Source organism: Euwallacea fornicatus, chromosome 28 (genome assembly GCF_040115645.1).
Source record: "Euwallacea fornicatus isolate EFF26 chromosome 28, ASM4011564v1, whole genome shotgun sequence".
NCBI lineage: Eukaryota > Metazoa > Arthropoda > Insecta > Coleoptera > Curculionidae > Euwallacea > Euwallacea fornicatus.
Genome location: NC_089568.1, coordinates 1598089 through 1625448, shown reverse-complemented (window position 1 = coordinate 1625448; position 27360 = coordinate 1598089). Strand labels below are relative to the sequence as shown.

The following is a 27360-nucleotide window of genomic DNA, read 5'->3' as shown; positions in this document are numbered from 1 at the left end:
TCCCTAGTCTTTAGGTAAACGACCTAAAGTTAGTTTTCGGTTTATGCTCAGAAATGGAATACAGGGTGTGGTATCGGACGGACCACCATAGATTAATATGGGTATTGTCTGAGCAAAAGAGGGTCGCTTGTGCTGAACTATGATGGGAATATCACAGTAGGTCAATGGTGATACCTCGTGTGACAACGCGACGTTCTCTCATGCTATCTTGCAATTTTTAAACACTGCTCTGAGTGATAAGTACAAGAAGTGAATGCACTCGTATCCGGTTTTAGTTGCTTTATCAAGCTACATATCGAACAAAGACACTAGAGTAAGAAAATATTCGTGATGCTCTTTACACAGCTCTGGCTGATTTCCTCGAAGTTTTAAAGCATTGCAAAATTTGGAATCACATCTAAGATTTAATAAGATTTAAGGTCCGAACTTCCAAAACTCGCTGCCCAACAAATATACAATAATTCAGCTCGGCTTCTTCACAGTGATCTTTATTGAATCCATACCATCCATCTTTCAGACTGGTAAGAAATTTGTTCGGAAACTTTTCGGACAAGTTACACGGGCTAACTTACGGGGTTTACATTTATAGAAACAGACCCAATATTCAGTGATGGTATTTACCGGGAATTGTAAGGAAAATTATACATATAGAGCAACTATCGCTCCTGATAGTAAAGTTGCCAGTGGATTAGCACTAGGATAAGAAACTACCAGCAAATGGCTTCGAGATAATGAAAGTTTTTCTATCTGGTTAAGTTTTTCTAATTTCTTCTAAACTAACCTGAACTAACCGCTTTTTTGGTTTCATTTTGAAAGTAGCAAAAGGTTAATTATGGAGCACCTTCACCGTTTTCTTGCAGAGCCGTTAATTAACAAGAGTAATAGGGAAGATTTTAACGTACTTACGCAGGCATCCTTCTAGTAAAAATGTTGGTTGTTTAATTGAAACTGGACTCTTACCTGAAACAAATGGACACTAATTAATCATATGTGATATAACAAGTGTATTGAAAAGTATCGTTCGGGTTTAAGGCAAAACGCATGAACGCAATTTAGGATGAAAAAAGTACGAGTACCCGTAGTGCCCGAGTACCTTTTTTCTGATCTGGAATAGTACTGATCTAGACTTATCGCTGTAAAATTTCTTTCAGTGTCTATTGTGGTGGTTATAATTGTTACAATATAATGAAATATCTAATTTTTGGTGCTGAACTCACTGATTTAAAGGACTAATTTATGGAACCACGTCCGGTGTCATCATTTTGACCTTTCATTATCGTTTTTGTTGCCATATATTTAGTAAAAATTACTTAAATATCGAAGTTTTTTGGTGTCCACTGGTTGGCATCACTCGTTTGAACACAAATGACACTCAAGTCAAAAGGTTTCGCTTTGGACTTGGGTTTTTATACAAAAATTGTTGACCAGAACGTCCCCTACAACCTCCCTAAATTTGGCACAAACTTCTTGGAACGCCCCGCATAGTGTGTTGGCCTCAGCTATTTCCGATTTATTTGCATTTATAAATCGTGAACATAACATTGTTACAATACGGTAATCATGGTAACTGTGATTCAGTTCCTCCACCGATTAAATGATTAAATATTTTAAAATTAATTACATTTGTAAATCGTGATTATAACATTTAATAACACGTAATCATAGTAACCGCGATTCGTTTCTGCAGATTAAATGGCAAAATCATGATTTCTAAACGCAAATAACTCGAAAACAGCAGAACCAAATATCAAATATATAATTTCTTTTTGGAATTGCAAAAAGCATGTATCAATATGGAAAGGCCCCTTTTTTTGAAGGTCCAAACTTTTCGGACACTCCATGGGCCTAATCGAATTAACTAAAATTTCCAACTATAGGAAAGGGGTATCAAGTTTAGAAGATAAACGAGTCACTAGTTCTGCGAGCTCTGTTGCTTTGCAGATTTGCTGATATTTTCCGAGTTATTTTCCAACATTATTTTTTTCCCATTTTGCATATTTTCGAGATGTTTTGTGAAGTATCATAAGCCACTTTCAAATTAAGTTAAATAAACAAATTTATTTGAGATTCATTAGTATCAATCTTTATACTTAATTCTACATTTCAAATCAATAACAATTAATTAAAATGCTAATTTTCCTTGATCTTTCGACACAATTTTTTATTTCCTTATTTTCCTAATGTCGATGACATAATCCCCTTAATAAAGGCATCATAAATTCAATGCAAACAGAAGCATTGTAGGCACTAATTTTCTATTTAGCATCCATTGTCTTCCACTTCAATTCTGTTATTGTTTTTGGACTTTATTCATGGACAATTATTTACTATCTACTTTAAGGCTGTGGAAAAGTGGGTCATTGTTATTGTAAGGAAATTAATTGTTACTGCTGCGGCAAAGCAATAGTTTGAAAACCTGTATATGCTGTAAAAATGACATTTTTTGGATAGTTTGCAAAAAATTAGTTCTGTTTTTTTTTACTAAGAAAGTCTCGTTGCCACTGGGGGACTCCAATAGTATTTTCTAGGTAAAAGCAGATGGTGTACAGGTATTATCAAGGGGACAAAAAGGAAAAGGACGAACTTGATTGGCACATAAATTTTTATTTAGAAAGGTTTTTCGTATCGTGGGACGTGAGGACAAATAACAGGCCAAAAAGGTCTTTTCTATATATAAAGGAAAGGGATCCCGCAGAAAATGCTAAAGTAGCTCAGGCTTTCCTTCCTTATGAGTGTTGCAATGCATAGCTATATTAAGGATTTTGAACTTGTAATTAGCTAATGGATAATAGATTGGGTTAATAAATAACGCCAAAACCAAAAGGTCTGTAACATTTGAGGTAAAAACATTCTAACTTAGCTAAAATGTCAAGTAGAAGGAACATTTAGATGACCTACAATTTACTGCCAATTACATTACCCAGTAAGTACTTAAAGTTTGAAATTTAATGGCCGCAACAACCATATACATGAAAATTTAAGAACCACATCAGACTCAAAGTGCGATTTGCAGGGGTGCGTCTCTATCTTGAGCAATATTAATGGTGCCTCATAATTTTTTAAACTCTCCCAGACAAAAATATCTTGTTTCAGACCATCAACCATCGGATTTTTTTCTCATTATTAAGTCGATGTTACCTCCGCACAGGTAGATTCTTTTCGCTCTGCGGTGTATAGTATAAAACCCACGTAGGAACGTACACCGTCGTAATAATCGTCTTCTGGTGGCCCCTTCGTAACCCTTTAACTTTTTAAGGACATTCCCATGAACCACGAAACCTTCAAAACCGGTTTCTAGTATTTTCAAATGACGAGCCCTTTTCAAATGAGCTTAGACATTAAGCATTATGGTAATGGTGTTTTGTAGAGCTTCTCCTAGGAATATCGTAGGATAGATTTGCCCTCATATGAAACGGTGTGTGAGCGAATAACGGAAAACAGCTCTAACGTTTTGGAAAACAGGTCAAGGAATGGTCAAGTTTAACTTTCTTCTTTTCGCGTTAAAAGAAACTTGCGCGAATTCCCGCCTGGTGCATATCGATGCCCTAGTAATAAACTTCAATTATACAGGACGATTCAGAGGCATACGTACATACCCCCCAAGGCGGTAGAGTATGTACCGTACATGTAAGATGGGTTGACCTGCATTGGTCATCGATATACAGGGTTTTTTTACCAAATTTTCTTTTTGTCGGTAAAGTTTTGCTCAATAGAGTCCTCTGTATATTATTCAATTATTAAAAACAGGTTAAAGTTCGACAATGCGAACGACGGTGAGCAAATAATGGAAATTGGGCGAACGAGTTAAGAAAGTATGCTGGAAATGTACATAAGTGAAAAAACGTGCGAATATAAAAGAAAATAAGAGATACGCGAAATTGCGGAAAATTTCAAGTAATATATGAACATGTTAGAAAACTTGCGGAAGGTTTTTTCAGTGCGAGGCAAAGGAATTTTAATGTTACAAACTTGCCTGATTCCGATAGTGTAAAATTGCATTGTATCGTACCAAAATGAAAATTTGCTCCTAAACTGCGACGTATTTAAGAAAAATAAAAAACTTAATCTTCCTATTCTTCGCCAATTACACTCAGCATCAGATTAACTTCATTTGATTGTTTCAAATCTTTAATTCCGTTTAGTTTATGATATCATATCTCCTTTCTCTAACTAAAACCACTGTGGCTAATAAAATATTTAAGACCGGCTAAAAGCTGTTAGAATTAGCATCCTCGCTCTACAGACGTAAATTGAGTCTTGTTCGCTATACGAAATTAAACAGTATAATAATGTTTATGCTAGCCTATACCTGGCCAAACAGAGGATCTCTTTAACCGAGTGCCCATTAGAGTTGTTTAGAGAACCGCGAAAGCTAGTAAATCACAATTTGGTATTCAGCCTTTTGATTACAAAATCTGTTGATTGAAAATATTTGCAAAATGGCGGCACTTCCGAAAGTTACGAAAATTGATAACAATTGTTAACAACAATTTTTTTAACATATAGTTAGGAATGTTGCAGGGCCAAGCAACTAACTAGGTTTTCGTTATATATTATTATATGTTTTGAAAATATATTTCTTTTATTTTTAAATTTCAAAGTCAAATAAATCAAAACAATTCTGATGTAAGAATAGAAAAATGTTGCATGATCGAATGGAAATGAAATAGCTTTTTAACCCATGTAGCTAAATATGGGGTGTCCCATTTGAAGAAAATTACTTTTTAGCATTTTTGTGTTGGCCTCGTTTAATTTATTTTGCACCCTGTAGATAGCTGTCAAAACTGAAATTGAGAAGAATGAAGGGCAATGTTCTGATTTTCTACTGGCAAAATTTTGTTGTGCGACCTTTGTTAGTTCCACTATAGTACATTTTTTCACACAGAAGATTTTTGCCAATTTTGACATAAAATATCTATGGTTGTATCTGAAAGTTGACATTTTACGTTACCAGCATGTTACATGAAATTGACATGAAATACGACATGGAATTATAAAAAAATAAAAAAACATGGTCATTCCATATAAAATAACAAATTGGTTATTCATTTTCGGCCCTTTCGGAGGTGTCGGCATTTTGCAAATATTTTTAATCAATAGATCTTCAGATCACATGGCTGCATACCCAATTGTGATCTTTTAGCTTTGGCGTTTCTATAAATGCTTCTACGCTAAACGGGCACTTAGCCAAAAACACCCTGTATAATATGTCCTAGACATATTGGGTTACAATTACTGAACCATCCCACATATTTCTTAACAAATTAATCTTAGTAGTATAATTCCTTTCTCTTTATCGCTAAAAATCCCTTTCTAATTTCCGTCAATGGGTTTCCCCCCGGATTTTTCCATTGGTCAAGGCAAACGGCGTCGTTTTTCCCTGGCTAAGAAAAATTCGCGAGCGCCAGAGAATGTTAGCCGGCGGTCAACTGATATGAAAAATTCAGTAAATGTCACAGTATATAGGTAATACATATCTAAGTCCGTTTGATATACTTTCACAAAAATGTCGAAAATTATTGCAATCGAACCTTGAGCCGAGTGCCGCAAATGTGGGCTAAAATTATTCCGAAATGGCTGCAACACAATAACTGTCTTGTTCTAGACCTAAATTCTCTACTTTTAAATGTCTGAAAACTAATAGGCCATAGATAACTACCTATACCGAGCGTTCTAACGCTCTGTGGTTAATTATAAGGTAACACAGTAAACGCTCGTGCCGTAAGTTATTGGTAACAAGCGTGTAATGTTTACCGAAATCGGCAATTCAATATGCACAATTGAAAAATGCTAATTAATAAATTATATCTATGGGCGTAGTTTGCTATGTAAGAAATTTACTTTCGCTTTGATACCCAGAGATAGGTAGGTATACGCCGCAAGGTTCCCATACAGGGTTCACTAACCAAATAGATACATAAGAACTTATGAATAATAGTAATTAACTATCTACTAACTTCCTCACTTCCTCAATAGCTCAAAGGGGTACGAAACTTGACTCAATTCAGACTTATTGCACCCTGAATACAAACTCTAAATCGCTCTTCTAATGGCAGCATTGAAATTGTGTAACTCGCAGGAAAATATGCAGAACTTCCAGGAAAACATCTTCAATTGCTATTTGAAACTTTAAAGAAACTCGGAACTTTAAACTTTGGAATGTTTAGTTGTACTGCTGCTCTTTCGCCAAGATAAATTTCAGGTGTTTTCGATTCAGCTATTTCCCGTTATTCTATGGATTGCTTTACAGAGACTTGTTATAGAAACAAGGATTTAATTCGAATAATGATTATTAGCCATAAAATAGATATAAATTGACTTATGCAATGTTTTGTAACGGCTTGTCGGTACCAGGATGGCCAAATTTGCATGTTGGTAATTATTAACTCATTAATCACTGAAAATGTGACAAAAAAAAAATGAAAAGGCGCTCGTGGATTATCTCTTACCTATTTGAATTTGATAAAAGTGTGAATTTCATTATTTTTTCCGATAATCTTTCACAACATTTTTGTTGCCTTTGCGACAGGCAAACGATTGTCACCCCCTTAAATCACTTTAGTAGATCACGGCAATGTATACACGTAAATGATATAGATAATCATTTTTTTAAGGCCCGTTTCGTACTACTTCTATAAGTGCATCAGGTTAGCCCTTTATTGGTTAATTAACGCAGTTAGGATAGTGCCCTGTTCCCCAAAGGCGAGCTACGTGATTTATTTTGAAATCAGCAGAGATCGAAAGAGGTCAGCAGATTCTTTGCGTGGTCTGGCCATGGGCATTTGGTGGATACTAATGACCAAAAAGTCGCTCGATGTGAGTTTCAGGTTTTATTATTGATTCACAGTTAGATATTTCCGTTACCGGCTTCAGAAAGCTATATCAAGGTATGTTTGATATGAGTCATATAGCTCGTTAACCATGTGAGGCAATCCTAAATCATATAAGTGTAAGGCACCATATGCAGCCCTTAAATGTTGATTCCCACATTAAATCCTGTTTTTCCTTATTGATTACATTAAGTTCACCATGGGAAATAAAAGTATTAGAGCCATAAGGTTTATTTCACATAAAATTGACGGTGTGTTTCAATGAAAATTATATGTATATTCAACTCCAAAGCTCATACTATTCTCTTTCTCGTATGCCAGTTAACTTTATAGATCAGTTTCAACTTTTTTCGTACTCGAACTGGTTAGTGAGTAAGTATTCTACATATCATATCGTCAATTGGCTTCTATGGGAAGATTGCAAAATTCATCAATATACGCCAAGTTTACAAAATTCACTTGAAACTTGCCAACTTTTGATTTTTTTTGAGGAATTTTTAGAATATCTCAAGCATAATCCTATCTTAAAGAGTCAACAGGGTTCCTTTTCCGTTTCCTTTTCTTTCCAACTATGCTTAATTGCTGACCAAACGAGACTTTAACGTTCGTTAAAGGCAAAAAAGCTTTCAAGAAAGGTTTTACACTTATTAATATGCATAATAGCAGACCTCCACCCTAATGCCCTACTTTCCAAATATAGCGGCAAAGTAATAAAGAAAAAAATCAGCGCCACATGCTTTAACATAATTTTACATTATTCGTGCCGAAGCTAACTTACAAACTGTAATGCTCATAATAAATCATTCTTCGTGATGCTTGAGACTGTGTGTGAGCATATTAAAGTTTTACCTGGAAATAAGTATTTTTTGTGCGCAACGCAGACCTAGAGACATAGAAAGCAAAAAGTACACCAAAAATCTGCCTGTTTTTTTTTAATATTTATTGATTTTTTTCTTAAATGAGGCGCAATTTCCATTTTCACAAAATTGCATGGTTATTCCTATAAACCGAACCAACTCGTTTCATTGAAACGAATTTTAACAATCCTGCGGAACAGTTTCACAAGTCTGCGACGGCCATGTTGGGTTTAACCTTAGCCCGGCACCTTGGCCCAATATTGAAATCGCGCTTATTGCAACTCGGACTTAATTCTTTCAAATAAGCGACAGTGGCGCCGCTGTTACGTCAAATTGCTGTTAACACAACGTGCAAACTTGTTAATAATCATTGCTCATTTTAGGCGAAATTTCGCACCAAAAATGGAGAAAAGCCGTTATATACCGGAACGACAACATCTGTCTCAATGAAACACTCCCTATTTAAGTAGTTGTTAATAATTTTAATATCCAAGAGTGCTAAACCCTACAATTAAAAATGTAGAATTATGCCATCAGAGGAACTTATCGCCCAACTCTGGTATGACTGTAATACCTATCGAAAACTAACATCTCATGGTAATGGAACGCGCGCGGAACCCGACGCACACAATATGGCCACATGCCGTCTATAAAAATTACATTGTTTAAGGGTTTATCTTTCCGCCATCTTGAATCCGTAGACTGGTTAATGACGAACGAATACCGGACGGCAGATGTTTTAATATTATCGTTACGTCACCATTATAAAAGTGGACCGAAAGCTCAATTATGAAACTCGGGCGGACGTATCATTTTCTACTTTAACAACATTGAATTACACTTTTAATTGAAATTTGTTTATGGAAGTACCGGCAACGCAATGCTGCTGTACTTGACATCAATTAGTAGGTTTTGATGCCATAGGTGAGTGTGTAATAGATTTTATTCAGGGAAGTGTACAATGATTAATCAAATATATCATACATACATGATTAATTAAAATAACAGCAAAATAACAATTGTACTGGATTATCTGGGGGCAGGGCTGTACTTTTTTCAGAATTGAAGCAATATGTTTTAAATACAATGGCGCCTGTTACTATGGCAACGAAGCTGAAAAGGCAACCTACGTTTTCGAATTTACAAGCTTGTGCCCTTACTGTTTATAATAACATGAGTAATAAGTTGGAGCTACCGAGTGGTAGATATAAAACCGTTAATAAGGGTCAAGATTATTGGTCTCAAATTACGTCACGTGTGTATTGCATGTCGGAGATAATCCCTACTAGTATGTATTAATTACCGTGTTTCAAGTTGTGTCCCCTTTGAAGCTCGAGACCTATCCATTATAAGATTGCTTGTTGTCAATACCAGCAAGTTGTTAATATCAGCAAAAATCAAAGGCATCCTATGCCGTTATTAATTTATACAGAAAACACAGCTCTTCAACAACTCGACGAAAATTGATTTCAAGATTTTTCCGGAGTAAATCCACTAAAAATACTATTAATCTCCTCTCGCAGAGAATCCGAACGTAATTGAAAAATGATGAGGAAAAAAGGAATACTTCCCGACACTTGAAGATGTGACAAATAGTCCACAAATTTACATTCGTTATTACGACGACTAAAACCACAAAATCCAAATTATATTAAAAATAAATATAGCAAATAAATTTCAAAATTTGTTTTCCTAAGCTTGTACACCAATAAATGTCGATGAATATTTTATAAACGAACTAAAACAAGGCCGAATTATTAGTTGTGCAAATTGAAATGTTATTTTTCGAATAAAACAAATTAAATTACATAATATTGTTTCAATTAAACAATACCCAAATAAAAAGCACCCGCTGTCCAATTTTAATGCCGGCTCAATATTGAACGAGTTTTTCGGACAATTTCTGTTAAAATGCTAATAATAAAGTGAAAGGGACACCCTCCAACGAAAACTTATTTACACATAAAGAATTATTGTTAAAATGCATAATACAATTTCGAACCGACTTTTCAATTTGCGCATGCACTTTGAAGGCCATTAAAATTTTCTGGTCTGCTAAGTTCAGACAATACCCTTTTTTATATACGGGGGACACACAATAAGACATTTTTAGGTTAAGGATCATTGGGGAAGCGAGGTAATTAATTTTCGTAATATTCAATTATTCGTGATAATGTAATATGTTATTTCATTGCCCATATTAATTTTAAATAAATTGGATCGCCATGTTTGTTAATTGTGTCCGTAGTCAGCTTGAAACACTGTATCATTGAAAACGTTATGTAACAAAAGGGGGCTTTTGAGTTAAACTTTTTGTTTTATGTTCATGGAACAGTCATAATTAATTGCATAATAACTAAATTGAATACTTAGTACAATTCAATATGCGAAAAAGTTATGTACACGTTCAAAATAGAATTAAATTCAAAAAATTGATTTGATCAAACCGTGAAATTTAAACGGTTAGTAAAAAACGCAAGTAGCAATGAAGATGGAAATGACTTGTAATACTACTTGGCAATATATATATAACAAATTAGTTGTATTTTTACGCATCGAAAAAACCTTCAAATACGCACTTGTAAGAAACGTAAATCTAATAGTTTTAGCTAAGTGGGTATAGGCACTTTCCAGGCATTGGAGGAGATGCTGCATCGACAAAATATACGAAAATAACATCATATGAAACGTGAGTAACAATAAGCTGTTCAAGTAAGGGGAGAAAAATCTCCATGTGTTACACTTTTGCCCCCTAGCATTTTAAGGGTATACCTACCCTATTATATAAAGCATGCTGGACTTCTATTATATGAGCAATACTAGCAGAGCCCTCTATCAGGATTCTCCTCACGTATGGCATACTTATTAACAAAGATTGATCCATGACTGATAGTGATCTATTAGTGACAGCAACGTCGAACTTTACGTTTTCACTGAATAGTTCAAAATCTGCTCATTTTAAAAAGATAAAAATAAAACATTAAAGTACGAAAGATATACAGCAGATTTTGTTTCTTAAATTTCCACATGTTCAGTCAATATCCTTCCCTAACGATTCTCAAAGTTTCGATGTAGATATTGAAAACTACTTGTAATAACTTCTCACGACTCTTATCTCGATCTTCTAATTTCTTCATAGATTGCAAATTGATTCAAAAAGATCCCGTGCCTTCAGGTGGTTTTCTCATGGCTCCAGATCCTAGATGTATGATTTAGATTTTTAACTATAATTTCCTTAACTTCTTATGTCATATATGTACCGATTTCATCATTTCATCATTCACCGATCAATGACCTATAATAAATCTGTAACCACACAATGACGTCATTGTGGTACTAAAATATGGCTACCTTCTGTTAATAAAATTGAACCAACATTAATGGAATTCTTCGGTAATTATTTGGTAGATGTCCACTTCTGTGGAGTAAAACTTCTCGTGTCCAGGTAGTCGACTGGAGAAATCAGACATTAAACCAATTCCTTTCGGATATCCCCAACATGCCAGGATCTGCCAATATATAACGTAAAGTAGATAATAAAATTACAAAATTGTAATTTATAAGCAAATTTGCTTTGCAGTTATTCCATTGATTGCAGTTGATTATTACAGACAAATAGAGCAGTATTGAGCGCAAATAAAGCAGATAATTGAAGAAAATTGTTCGTTTCGAAATGTCAATCAAAACCAACATATGGAATACATGGAGTTTTATTGGAAATTTTATTGTTTATACTATTTTGTCCAAAAATAGGCAAATTTTTTTAATAAATTTTTTATTCCATTATATTGACTTTGACTCACATTTCAAAATCAAATCCATCTTAAAAAAATTCGCTTTTTCATTTTAATTTCGACAAATAAAGTGATTATTTTCTTGACCAAAACAGCATTTTTCAGTTGTCCCTGTTAAAGATGACACTTGGCATAATTGACTACTTCAACGTTGGGCTTCAACCCAAATTCCAAGCTCAACAAGAGGTTCGAAAACAATGCTAAACTGTAAATATTTTTTCTCTGGCGCAATATCATAAGTTACGCGTTACAACCCAACATAACTTTCTCTAATAACCATATCGATTCCCTATCGATCATTGTGCCTTTGCGGAAGCGAATTTCTCCACACGTTTCGCATTGACGAAAGTACCTTCAGTCATTGTACACGGCTCTTAATGACATTTTGATTCCTTTCGAATGACCCAGTATCCCACGCATGGCATAAGGCATGCCCTTGACACCCATTGAGAACCTCGCGGTTATGCAGTACTGCTGACTTTCTATGAAGTATATTTTTTCAACAATCGAGAAAATTTTTCCAATATGCATTGCTGCCGTTCATTACGTAACGTGGTACCGATATTTAATAATAATAAGTCATGGAACAATACCATAACAATATGGCCGCATGACCCATTGATTTATTTCGTCTACAATTAACCGTTCTCTGTAATTACTCTTAACAAAAGGGCTGAATTTTCAGCGCTTTACAATACAATATTGTTTATCAAAATGTGATAATTAAAATTGGTTTTTGATTAATTAACAGCTGGATAAAGTGACAATAATGGGCGTAAACAATGTGATTTCATAGGGCTTAACGACACTAAATAAAATAATTCTAATGATTCAACTCGAAAACAGGGACACTCAACTTGTCAGACAGTTTGATATCACAGATTATGCAAAAATCAACATTCAGACAAGACATATAAATGTCGATAATGTTAATATAAGCAATGTATTGTTATGGTAATATTATTGTCACAACAAAAGTAATAGATTAAGTACCACGACATGAGACTTTCCCTTCGATATTTCTTGGCCAATGGTTATGTAAAAATTTTACTGAAACTGGAGCTTGCAGGTTAATTTAGCTCGTAAGGTCAGATATCGGTTAAAAATGGAAACGTTCCCTGAACGAATAACCGATGAAATTTAAGGAAAATGTCCACAATTAATCTCGCCGTGGTGTTTATAAAAATTAACGTTACAGCGCGTTTTGGGCACTTATTACAAAAATCTTTAAGATACAACTTTTACTTTGTCTGCATTTTACCGAAGAAATTAAGACATGAGTCAGAAGATTAGTAGATAAAAAGGGGGACATATGTTGTTGTGGACGGCAACCCCAGAAGAGGAGATCCTACTCACTTTTAGACATTCATCATCACACAATCATAGGGCAGGCCCTTTATTCATTATCGACTATCTCGAATGGCTTAGGGCATCGTGAGCGCAACGGGCAAAGAGCAGTAAATTTCCTAGACAAATTAAGATCTTTCAAAAATCCAATTTCTAAACCTCGATTCGGCAGCTTAATTTAGACATTTGTGACTAAATTATGTCTGAGGCAACACGTTTTCTTGATCAACTTATGAACGTTGGAAGTGCCGAAAACACAAATATTTATATTTTTTCATGCAAGCTACGAATCGCGCTTTGACCGTATACACATAAAAAGTGTTACTTTTTAGCCATGAAAAATTAATTGGAATAAGTCTATATTACCATTAATTCGTAGCCATCCACTGGAGCAAACATATCCCCACCCCCTTAATTAGTGACGCACAAATAACAGCCCTTCAAGGCCTAACCAGCCTTGAATCCGTAAGTTCCTCTGATCTACACATTTGCTAAGTGCTTCATTTATTTATACGCATAAACAGATGCTCGTCACATCTTCGATGGTCGTTTTTCGATTCCATTTATAAAGCGAAAAAATATCAAAGATCTTAAGGTCAGTGACACTCACGCGCGTGCTCGCAACCTTGAATCTGGTGGCTTTCTTATTGCTATTTGTTGTTGGCACTACAAATGCGAACGGTCTCATTCAACAACGTATACAGGGTGTTTGATAAGGAAATTTCATGCCTAAATTAGGAACACTAGTACAATAAACTGATAAATGCCCTACCCTAGAGGGCCAATGAACCCATCAAGGACTATGTTTGTGCAGATGGATCATTATATGCGCATCCCATAAATGATCAAAAGCAGGTGCAGATTCGATACATCCTGTATGTCGCGTCTATCGACAGACTGTATAAAAGCCCTTCGTTCAATAGAGTGTTGTCTGGCCAACACACCATCACAATGGACCCCTCTAAATCGATAAATGGTATCAAATAACTAGGCATTTTTGTGAAAAGTGCCATTTTGACATTGGTATATGGGGTGGAAATTCAAATAACAATAAGTGTTTACATGTACCAGAACAAAGGTCGAAGGTGTTTCGATAACAGTGAATAATTTTTCAATCTTAAAATATGCTCGACCTTTAACGAAATGTGGGACAATCCAAGTATCTAAAAAAGTGAATTTATGTACTTAAGTAGGTAATGTAATAACCAACTCGACAACAACAAGTATTACTTAAACTAGTTGCGTTAGGTCGATGGAAATGAGCATGTTTTGTAAATGCCTGGGGACAATTAAATGAATATAAATGTGACAATAAGTTCTATTATAGTCGTGCATTGCATGTTATCGTCTCGGAAAACTTAAATTTTTTGTTTATAATAAATTTGCGAAAAAAATTATTAGATAAAAGAGAGGAATATGGCACTGCATCGATAAAATCATAATAGAAACGCAAAAATGCCGATAAAATAAAAGAGGATGGAAAAGTATTTAAATGTGTAAGTCAGTGTATGAAATTTGTAGTTGATGAGATATTCTTGGATTCAGACGAAGAACAGCAGGATCAGCATAGCTCAAGACCAATAAACAGAAGCAGAAGTAAATTATTTTAAAAAAATTAAAAATTATACCTACCAAGCAACATTTGAGGCGGATTATTAATTTTTTTCTTTTATTTTAGTAAACATTACGTTCAAACTACTTACGAACACAAAATCACAAAACGAAAATGAATATATAAAAATGTAGCATAAAAAATGCCTTACGGATGTGACGAATTTTCTATTGGCCAAACCTCCAGACCCTTAAAGAAAAGAAACGAAAAGCACCAAAACACATTTAACCTCACAACAGAGTATTCCATAGATCAAATATGCGTCAACCTAATGGCCACAGAATTAAATGAAACGGTACTTGTATCGTCGCCACAGAACAATTAATAAAAAAGTATATTTTATTTAATAAAAACCGATATGCGGTCCCTTGTTCAGTAAGCATGGACACCTTGGTCACCTAGACTTTAGCAAAAGGTCAACCTCGCACAAACAAAAAAAACTTAAGACTAGCAAAGAGAGTGAGAGTAATCATCAATAAAAAAAATTCTAAAAAAGAAACAATCAACTTCTCTAATGGGAATTCTGGCTCCTGTAGTTATGATATAGAGTAAACAAAAAAAAATCGTAATTACCCTGAAAGAGCTGAAAACTACTACATGGAGGTGCAATTAGGGAGAGATGAAAAAGGATCACTAATATCACAGAACTTCAAGCAGAAAGAAGAACAAAAAGAGCCGACATTTTTTTATGATTCTAGATTATATCATCTTATTGAGGTAGACATATGAGCTGTTAGGCTTCAAGGGTTAAACGAGTAGACGCAAAACGGAAAAAATTCACTTCCTTAACGGTGTTTCTGGAATATCGTACATCTATCAACCTCGCACTAGAAAAATTAGCCAATAGGTTAGGTTCAGATGTGGAAGCATAATAGAACAAATCTACCTCGTTTATAGGGAGTCTGGGAACACAGTTCTAAGATTCGATCTTAGGCACGGAATTTTTCTGTAAGGTTACAGCCTAATAACAGTACTACGAATGCAGAGCCAAATTACCTACCAATAACTGAAACGGGTAACATCAAATATTTGTCATATTTCTGCCAGAAACAAATTCAGCTTAAAGGCCTGTCCTGAGTAAGACCGTTAAGAATGACCTTCATAAAGGTCGGTTCATTACATCTACATATACACTACATGCGCAGTCCTTCATGCCCTCACTATTAGTAAGACTGAGCTGGACATCACGCAATATGTAATTGCCATCGAGTGGTTTTATTCTAATTACTAATTTGACAGCGTTCGTCACTTAAACCCTCAAAGAATCGATATTTTTCCAAATTAATCCAATTCGCAGTGATTTTAAATTAAATTGATTTTGATTTTCCAGGTTTCAATCCTAACGAGGATCTTTGGGTTAGCTTCCAGATATACTTCCCCAACCATCATTTGACTTCAACCAACTTTCTGCCTCCTCTTGGTAGTTCCTAATGGCTAATCTTCGTCAGTCTTTTAACTGTACTGTACTGTATACCTGCACGGACTTCCAATAAGGTAAATAAGTTGTCACAAATAATACTTAAACCGCCATAATCAAGGAAATCCATTTATGGGTCGAACAAGCACAAAAGAGTAGCCGCTGAGCCTAGCCACATGTCTCTAAAAATGCACTTATAGCCCGATGGGTACTTCCCACATTTTATGGAGAATATACCGTAAAAGCAACTAATTATAGGCTATTTCACCTTGATTAAGTTGGTTTACATGTAAAATGTTTGCCATTTCCTCCATGGCCCATTTGTAATTTATCCAAAACATTTTTATTTGCGATTCGGCGAAAAGCGAAGAAATATAAACCTCAAACAACGCAGTTCCTAACCAGACTCAATTCCAAGCATGATTAATGTGTACTCCCAAATGATGTGATTTATCAAGATCGTAATTTGAAGTAGCTTCTAATGGTCTACAGGTTTACCTCATCGCTGGTTGGAATATAGAACAAGTTTCATAAATCTTTTTGACAAATTTGCTTCCTAAATAGCGAAAACTCTCAGCTATGTTGTCGCCGAATTAAAAGGAAACCTGTATTTTTTTCACGATACTGATAACATCTTAATTTACTTTTTAATGAGGCTTTACAACTTACGAAAGGAACCTTGGCAGGAACAACGTATGATCAAAGTAGGAATTGTCCACAAACCTGAAAAAAGAAAAATCTTTTAATCTTAGCCATAAAGAAGAAGTTTGTGCATTAATAAACTTCAAAGCTGATCCACTGTCAGAGCCATGATCTTTTGAGTTGTTAATCTAGTTGAGATCTTTCTAAAGGCACCATCGATGCTTTCTGCTATAAAAATATCATTTCAAGTGGAAACCAATGAATGCAATTTTCCGCAAAAGAAACAACTCGATCCGCAACTAACACTCCGACGTCGGGTATCGATTTCTCTGAACGCCATTTCGGCACATAGCAACCACAGAACGCCAAGCCCCGACCCCGAAAAACGCTTCAAGGGGAAGCAAAATGGGGTGAATGGGGACATAGATTGCCCCAGCAGGGGTGCACTTGGTTACTACGATGTGATATGCTAATGGGGGCTGGGAAAGGGGTTAGTTGACAATCAAAATGGAGTCAGCATAAAATTATGGGGTTCCTGGTTACGCAGATGGATAACGTCGACATAAATTAACTACTTATCTTACTAATTGGTGGCTCGTTTGTACTTCTGTATGAATATAAATAAAATGGCAGTGAGGAATTTCTGCAAGTTAAAGTAGGCAGTCGTAAGAGTAAGCTTTTAATCCTGCTAATACGAAACCGAAAGGAAATCGCAGTTTACACTCGAGCTTGTTTGAATCAAACCATATAAATGAAGAAGACTTACGATGTGTCCACAAAGTGCATTTCCTTAGGATACTTGACTTACCGTAAACATGAACTATCGCTGGGAACGTTTTTGTGGACGAAAATGAAAAATATCGATAACAATTTGCTGCAACAACAGAACGAATTATTGATGCAACAGTAGGACAATAAAGACTCCAATTTAATTCACAATAGAAATAATCTCCATTGAATTGATAGGTATTTTCTTTTCCAAGATGGAGCATTGACGTGAGCTAAAGTAAAAACTGTTGCGTCTACTAATGAACATTTCGTAATTCAAGTTGTTAAATATAGAATATCGAAGATGACGAAGTTTTAAATAAGATGGATAAATGACTGAATGGTGACTCTTCTTTTCTATTAAATATTCCAACTTAAACAGTGGAACAAGATTCTGGTGGGTAAATTGACAAGCAGAGTGGACTGAGGTCCTGCAAGTAAAGAGTATCCTGGAAGTTGTAAGCAATAGGGAATAAATTGAAAAACTACCATATAGGGTTATTATCAGAGTGAAAGAGACAGGAGGTAAACCAAGAAATCAGGGCTACGTTGGAAAGATTCAACTCTTCAGTATGACCATCACGACGAAACCAAATTACTGAAGGAAAACATTTTTACGTTTTCTGATTAAAGTATTTTTGGGTGAATGATTGTGATGACTTTCATAAAGGTCAATTCAGTGTTGGATAAAAATGTTACAACTTTTTTCAAAACTGAAATATTTTCTTAATACCTAACAGGTGAATTTTGGTTTATACCACCATAATTGGTACACTATTCGTAAAATATTCCGAATATAATTGACTTTGAAACATGCAAACAGATAACTACGTAAGCAAATCTTGTTTTGAGCCTGAACTAAATGGTTGGAGCTTTTTTATTGAAGAAATTATAGACAATAAAATAGTAAAAATGTTTATTTTAATTAATATTTGAGGTAGTGCCCATTTGCTCCGATCGCATCGCGACATCGTTCCGGCATAAATTTAATCAACTTCACAATTATTGTTCGATCTATAGTGCACCACGCATTCTCCGATTTTTCAAAAAGTTCTTTTTGAGTTTTAATTGAATTCGAACTTATTTTTCTATTCACTATATCCCATAAGTTCCCAATGGGATTGAGGTCGGGGCTGTGTGACGGCCATTTTGAAATATCACCTTTTCTTTCCAACAAATGTTTTCGCAGTAATTTAGACGTGTGTTTTGGGTCATTATCGTGTTGAAACTTTTGCTTTATAAGTATTGTATCGAATAAGTAGGGATCTAACTTGTTTTTTAAAATGTCCAAATACATAAACCTGTCCATTTCGTCTACTATGCAATGCAGTGGGTCCACGCCTTACCATGAAAAGCAGCTCCATACTATGACAAAACCGTTACAATGTTTTACTGTATGCTTAAAGGACTTTTCATTCAATCGCCGGCCTTTTGCACGCCTGACATATGTAACTAGCACCATCGCTTCCAGACAAGTTGAATTTCGACTCATCACTAAAAGTGACTCGTTTTCAATCTTCTTCAGTCCAATTAATGTGAGTTTGAGGAAAGTGTAATCTTGCTTTTACATTCTTCTTACTCAAAAGGAGTTTTTTGACAAGTTTAAAACCGGAAGGATCTGCTTCTGTCACACGTCGTCGAACTGTGCGGTCCATGATTCCATAAGGACTAGTTTCATCGATGATACCACATATGTTTAACGAAAAGGCAAACGGATTATTTCGTGGTAATTGTATAATTTTCTCATTTAATCGACTTGATGTTTTTTGCGGTCGACCTGGACTTTTCTTATACAGACACCAAGATAAATCTTTTATCAGAACATTGATTGGAAAAAATAATCATAACCAATTCCAATTCCGACAAAGAAAAGCGGCTAAAATTCCCTTACATAAGAAAAATCCTTATCTGAAAATAGTGGCACCATAAAATAGCCATTGCAAATATATTATAAACGTTCTCCCAAGAAACGATATGATCAGAGAAAATGGGCCCCACACTAAATATTCATTAAAAAAAGCATTTGCATTAATTTTATTGTCTGCAATTTCTTCAATAAAAAAGTTTCGACCATTTTGCCCAGATTCAAAATAAAATTTGTTTATGTAGCTATTTGTTTGGATACTTTTGCACAGAGTTCATCTATTGGATAATAACAACAAATATTTCGAAGTTAAAAAAAAGTTTCAACGTTTTTGTCTAGTACTGTATATATTTTTTTATTAACATGAACTGCTGGATATGGTTAATATGGAAAAATGAGCAAAAGGGGGGATACATCATCAGGTAGTGCGAAATCTTTCTGGAGTCAAATGTACTGTAAAATTCATTCTAAAAATGTTGAAACCTCGTTTTTAGACGAAATCTCCTTCCAGATATTACTTGTGAGTATGATTCAAATCTGAGATTCATGATCCACTGAAGTGTCTTTTTTGATAGAACAACTTTTTTTCACAAATTCTGCTACCTAAGAGCTCAACTCCAATAAATAACATAAATTAATAGGTAACATAATCTTGCCATTAAGTGCTACATAATACTTTCAGGCAGTTTTCCAGAATACTACTGAGACACTGAAGCATTAGAAGGCACCCAAGAAGCAGCACTTGGTTACCAAATCTCCTACGACGGTCTAATTTGATAAAGGTTTTATGCTCTCAAGGATGGCGAAAAGATTTTTATGTCAGAAATTTTCTTCCATGCGAAATTTTGGAAAAACATTATAATTCGTGTCCGACCTTTTGGTCCAGATCAACACGAAAACAAAGCACTTTCTATAGGACTAAATTGCCCTCAGAGTAATCTGATTTAATAGAGAATTTTACACCCTTTCCAACAGTGAAAAATATTTAAGTAATAATTTTTCCTTTAGCTGAAATTTTGGAGAAACTTGGAAAGAAAAACACTTTGTGCCTGATGAATTTTCTTCAGATAGGATTTGATTGATTGATTTCTATTCGATTGGCACTTTATTCAATAATAAAACATACTTTTGCCAGGATCTTTCATTATGAGAAATTTTGGAAATGTATTAGCATTTTCCAAGGTACTGGTTGAAAGAAATTTCGTTCGGGGTTTAGTCCCCTCATCAATATCTCTCAATCATTGACAAAACTCTTTCGAAATCATTTAAATTTTTTGTATGATAGTTTATGACCATATTAATCTTCAGTTAAACGACACGCAGTATGATGATGAAAAAAAATCAACTAATTTGTAATAAAAAATTTGACTTTTTTAGAGACTTGTTTTTGTATACTCTTAAATCTAACAGCTGTGAAACGGTGTTCTGACGGATAAGATTTAAATTGCCCGAGGGTATTCTGGCCAACTATGGCTGGAATAAGGCCGGAGTGTCCGGTGAGAATTTCTGCGAACGGTACTCAGACTATGAGGGGTATTGCGAACGCATCAGGAGATATTTCTTGCTCACTGAGAGATAAGTTAGTAGCTAAAATTCGATGAAAATGTGATGGAAATGGAATATTTTTCAATCCAAACGGTTTCCGGGATGTCTGGGCGCTTGTAGGCTGTCTTAACTGAACTTGCCGTGCAAGGCAAACCAGTTGGAATAAAAACAACACGGGATGTAAAGTTGTTTTGAGTCGGGACGTAGATACCAAGTCGTCGGCCCCACTTTTTGGTCTGTTTTTAGACCTCTGGGTTTTAAGAGTCAGGCTTTGAGAAGAACCTGCCCGTACGTCTTAAATTACTAAATGAATGATACAAGATGGTGGCTTAAACCATTGAGGCACGTTGACAAAAAAGTATGAACAATACACAGTCCCTTTACAAAAATCTGAAGGTTGCCCACGTGTTATGCTTCAGGAAATTTATACCTACCCGGTTAAACAATGTAAAAAATGCGAATTAAATTACCAATCACTTGCTCATTAACCATTTCATTGTGTATGGGCATGATATTCCTGCTTATTATTATTTTTTTTGGTATCAATCATAGGTTTGTCAATACATTGTCTCTAGTTGTCGTTCGGTGAAGACCTTGGCATTCACCGGCCGAAAGGTTTTTTTTTCCGTCAGCGACTCACAATTATCACACATTTTTGTCAAATCTTAAATCAGCAAAGTGACGGCGAAAAAGAGAAAGATTATTTCGACTTAAGTCATTAATCAATATAATATCCATAATGCGCTATTAAATCTGATTGGGGAAGACAAATGGTCTACTTTCAAAAAGTTTTGTTAACATGTAGTTGACTTCGTATCACACAAATCACCCACGTAGGCACAGTTAAATTAATAGCTCCCCTAGAAATATAACGTAAAATGTGCCAGAAAAACAGAACAATTTTTAACTAACTCATGGCCTTTGTCTTTACTTGACATGAGCCAAATGCATTGCTAATCGTATTACATGGGCTGCCAATTAAACTAACACACAAATGTCTAGTATGGTACACCTCCCTTAAATTGTTTACCCTCCGCAAACAGGCACGATCTAATGCAAAATTTACCTATGTAGTCCGGTACATGGCCCCATGGTAAATTTACACAATTTTCCGTCGTTGAGGGAAGTTGCCAAATGATTTGTTTTATTTACACTGGTCCTATTGGAAATGTAAACTGGTTCTGTCAAGATATATGGCGCAAAATTGCCTAAATTGTAAATGGCCGGGGAAATTTCATTGTTAAGAGATTCCAACATGCCAAAAAGAATGAATCTTTTTCATCTACAAGGGGTGCCGAATTTAACTTCCTACGAGGGGATCTCAGAAAATGTAAAAAATGAGAATAGATTATATATAATAGTTAGTAACCTGTATATATATATTAATATTATATTAATCAATCAACTCAATTAACTACAATAACAATGTGTCAGCTACCCAACATGTACATTCTAACACCTAGAAATATGGATTATTATACCGGTCGAGACACCCCAAACATGTATTTGGCTGTCTGAGTATATCCAGAATTAATTTTCTACTCTGTTCGAAAGAAGCTATATAGTTTCTTGCTCCTCAATCCACAGCCTGTGTAAGCAGTGTCTGGCGATCGGATCAGATGCATGTGATATTTTGATCTACAGTGATCGATGATAATTTTCCAATAACATTCAGTTAGTGCATCCGAGGAGTGAGGGCAATTCTTGCTACGTTATTAGGCAACCCACATTTTTGGACAGAGTGCGTCAGCAATTAGAGTTATAGACTGACATCGGTTCCATCCGAGTTCAATTTTTCAACTCACTATAGTTACTATCTTCTTTCAATTCTTTTTCAACTCTTTCAATTCCCAACGTGGCATTATCACTGAATTGGGGTTGCACTAGGTTTGAGAAACAGCCATCCGTCCGAAGACTTCCTGCTCCACAAGTAGCGGGTGTTTCATTATCTTCGATAACATTTTAAACAACCGTAACTTTGTTGCTTTGGAGTTATCGAGATGAGATGCAAAAACCACATTTCGTAGTTTTCTAGCAGGTTTTTCCTTATAGATTATAGAAGACCGTGTACATAAAGAGGCGTAAGCTGAGAAGTATATCTCCATGACTAATGTAGGAGTAGTGCCAAATCTTTCTAAGACCGGCATATCGTTCTTCTTCTGTAACTGACGAGCGAATGCCTGTTGTATTATCCATACATGCTCCCCCAACCATCAGTTGCAGATGATGTAAAGAAATTTTTCCAAAATTATTTATACAATGAGGATAAAAAAAGTCTGGAACAAATTGATTTAAAATTTTTAGGTTTATTAAGAAACAAAAAAACGCTGGGACTAGTCGATTTTTATTTTTGATTACAATTTTTTTGACGGTAAATTCATGTATACAAGGTAACCAAACACCAAGTCACAATAACAAACTTTTTTTTTTCAAATGAAAACATGTATTTTTCACTTCATTTTTGAATTCGGCTTCAAATTCTAAGCATATTTCATGGCGCATGTCTTATACCTAAACTCGACAGTTATCGAGAAATTTCCAGCTGAATATCATAGAACGCACTCACGAAATAAATTCATCTAGCTGTAAGTCAAGTTGCGGTAAGTAACCTTGGTTCTCGAGGAGATTACCGTGGTAACTTACTCAATAAACCTTTTTATGCTGTTAAATATTTTCATCGTAACAGTTGTATTCTTCTTTCTTTGTTCTCGTTTGTTCATCGTCATTTTATTTAAAGTTAAGTGTTGAAATCTAATAAGTATAAGTTATTTGGAGTTTTATTTTCAAAATGCAACTCCCTGAGGCACAGAGTATAGAAATTCATATTACGAGCCGATATGGCGTTAGGACAAGGACTCAAGAAGAAGTGTGTCACTTATTATTATATTATATATACAATATTATATATATACAAAAAGCGGTCGTCCGACGATTACTAATGAAAAAAAAGTGGAACATGTTATCACGTGTTTGAGAAAATACCCATATTAATTCTAAAAAGATAGCTATAAATCTGAATATTACCAATGAAACAATATTAAATGTACTGCATCAGAATGAATACCATCCAAGGTGCAATTCCTTCGGGAACTTCATGAAAGTGCTTATTAGCGGAGTGTTCAATTTTGTAAACTTTTACAAAAAATGCATTTTTTCTGAAGAATCCACATTTTGCTTAAATGGTGAAGTTAAGACACAAAATGTTCGGTGTCGGTCAGATGTAAATCCAAATTGGATGAGCGAAGGGCACCGGGCGTATAGACAAAAAATTTAAATGGCTGTTGTGGAATTGTGAGTGATGTCGTTGTAGGACCGATCTTTTTTCACGAAGGTTTAACCGGTCAAAGATATTTGAAATTTCTGAAAGATAATCTTGTTCCAGCCTTTGCTGTACTATTTCTTGAAGAAAATCCAGATGTACTCAACCGTGACATTTGTCTACAACAACACGGTGCCACGCCTCATTACTCAGCAGAGGTTCGTGCTTATCTGAATAATACTTTTAAAAACCGATGGATTGACAGAGGGGGGTCTGTTGAATGGCCATCAAGGTCTCCCGACTTAACTCCTGTTGACTTTTTTCTGTGGGGTTATCTTAAAGGTAACGTTTTCCGAACTAAACCAATTGACATGAAGGACCTAAAGCACCGAATTACACATGAATTATAGTCAATCACCCCAGAAATAGTAAGAAATGTGCAAAAAGATTTTATAGATTATTTAAGTTGTTGCCGATCAACTAATGGAAGACATTTTCATCATTTAATAAAGCGATAAAACATCAATTGTCATTAAATTAAATTTATAATTACAAATTTTAATTATTGGAAAATAAAAATAATCGAGTTTAGGTATAAGACATTCCACAATGAGATGAATTGTTTCGTGAGTATATTTTATGATATTTAATTGTAAATTTCTCGATAGCTGTTGAGTTTAGGTATGACATGCTATATTGAATACGCATAGAATTTGAGGCAAAATTCGAAAATAAGATAAAAAATACATGTTTCCATTTAACAAAAACGCAGTTTGTTGTCGTCACCTGGTTTTTGTTTACCCTGTATAACGCGAATTTCCTGTTAGAAAAACCGCAACGAAAAATAAAAACCGACGGGTCCCGGTGTTTTTTCGGAAAACAAACCTAGAAATTTTAGATCAACATATTCCAGACTTTTTATCCTCACTGTACACGTCTTCGTTGACTTCTTGCAAACAAAACGAACCGAAAACTACAGCTAGCAGATTGCCAACCCTCAGAAACTGTGGTAGAGGCGAAACATTATTTGCTTTTAATTCCTGATTACTGAACAGAATTGGTTGTCAGAGATTTACCGATGCCGGCAAATTTAAAATTGTCCTATGAACAAACAGTAGGAATCACCGACACAGGACGAAACACGTACAACGTAATAAGTCGTCGAATTGTTGGAATTGATTAATAAATACCACAACTACGTGCACTATTACGTTTACTTTCAGCAAACTGAGCCAAAGGCCGCCCCCCAAAATAGTTGCAACTTCAAACAACAAACTATTCCTCTTTACTTCCTTTGATAGCTAATACGGATATTTTGGTCCCAATCCCTTTGGAAACATCGTGTTCCTGTATTTACCAATATGAAAGCATAAATGTGTCATATAACAACCAAAAACGCATTGACCGATAACTGCAAATAAAAAAGCTGGCAGCCATCTTGCATTTCGATCACGTTTTTGCGAACATCGTGATAAAAGATGACCATATTTAGCTCTGTTCGGAACGTCACGATCGGTCTATAATTTTAGATCAGGCAAACGATGAATGATGACAAACTGATACATGGTGGTGCCATAATATTACGGGACTCGGCCATTTTCCCCAATTATAGGGTTTGTACATTAAGTGCCCTTGGATGGACTGTGGTTATTTGTCAAAATTAGCTATAAAATCCCATACATACCCTGACGTTGGGTCACCACATGTTCAAGTGACAAACAATGACACAGAAACTGTTATTACGCCTGCATTGACGTGGCTGTTACTAGATGTAAGCATATAGAACTAGACGCATGTGGAACACCATAGTAATCTGGTACTTGACCCTTGCGATAAAAATAATAATTTAACGATATATCATTCGAATTTACTGGCAAAAGTAGTGAAGTCTGACCGGGAGATAGAAAAGCGAAAACGAGACGTTTTGCGAAAAACACACTCCAAGCACTTCTTATTTATAGAAATAGTGATAAAATGAAATGTCGAAATAAAAACTTGGTGAAAATAGGCCTGAGAAACAAATCAACAAACCATGCACTACCATTAACACATTTTCACCATCGTGCAGTTTCAAGTGAATTCAGCATCCCCTAGAATGCGGTAACCCACACGTCACTTCTTCCAAACGTGATTTGACGGTCATTAAAGAGGATCTTGTTTATTGTTACTTTTACCCTGTCACCCCACATGAGCCGTAAATGCGGGTGCGAATACACTGGATTTTTTTATCCATTCATGGGTCGACGACCCCAATTTCGGTGCAAGTATCCATTTATTCGTTGAAACCTCCTCGAAGGGGAGGCCTTGTACACCCCCGGCCTTCGTTCCTACCATTTATTTGGCGCACGAAACTTCTATCGATTTCGGGGAGACTCGCCCTCTATTAGGGCGAAAAAGGATCAAAGTTGTATAACGTAAAATTGTTGTAACTTAGTCAGGGGTGAAATCGAAGGTAAACTTAAAGGTAGCGTGCGGTACTGATCATTAACTGTATGCATGTTGTATAGGGGTGTGTGTCCATCCTAAGTAAGTCTAAAAACGAGAAAGGGTACTCACGCTTAAAATTCTTATGACGAATTGGAAGAAAGAACAAAATAACTCTCGGAATATTTTTAAAAACTTTTTATGACAAAAATAACCAAAAAATGCGTGAAAGGGACTAATTTTACAATACCAACTTCACTGACGGCCTGATTTACCTATAACAATTTTTTTCTGACTGAAGGAAGAGTTGGAGTTACAAAATTTTAGAATTTAAAAAAACAAACGAGGATGGCGATTTTAAAGATTGGCACAGATATAGAGGTGTAGATCAAAGAATATACAATTTGACCCTAAACGGGCCTACCTGTATGGATATCTTGAAAACTAGACGAGCTAGGAAAGTAGTTATGTGAGGAAGGTTGTAGGGTAATTAGTCATTAATTTAAAGTGGCTTTGAAAGCGATTCTAAGCTTTTTTGATTTTCGAGTTATTCTCTAAAAAAAAAAAAATTCAAATTGGTAAAAGAATAAGTTTTTGAGAGCTATCCATTTGTGTAACATGAATGGAGACGTGAATGAAGTGACCAAATTTTTCAATAAGTCGAACATCACCTAGGTTCTTATGGACCCATAATATTACAGCGGTCCCTAATGGTATATTATAGCTCTCTTTTTTTGGAAACGATTCCCACATATTATAGATTATCCCTAATCACGAACTAAGCCTAAGTAATAACACCAGCCAGAGAAATATTGGGGGATTTCCCTTCAATGACCCTTTTTAACAATGAATAGCACATGTTAGCGCATTTTTAATATTAATTTACCTCTTTGCACTTATCTATATAATATTTTATGTACATCGATGAGCATTTAAGCGTGGATTTATGGAAGTACAAAAATAACACGAAAACCGTAGTTCTAGAATGGAAATATTATACC

The 27360-nt window shown here is 35.2% G+C and overlaps 1 protein-coding gene across 3 annotated transcripts in view; it reads right to left on the bottom strand.

The window, feature by feature from the left end:
- The window catches only part of gus (gustavus), a 77266-nt gene that overhangs the window by 38261 nt on the left and 11645 nt on the right, over nucleotides 1–27360 (bottom strand). Inside the window, exon 1 of one of the 3 annotated variants that reach the window (XM_066297389.1) lies at nucleotides 907–923. The exons of the other annotated variants lie outside the window; for them this stretch is intronic. Coding sequence (XP_066153486.1) covers nucleotides 907–914 — 8 coding nt within the window. The 5' untranslated portion in view covers nucleotides 915–923. Of the gene's footprint in view, nucleotides 1–906; nucleotides 924–27360 lie in introns of those variants that run through there. 3 annotated transcript variants of the gene reach the window in all.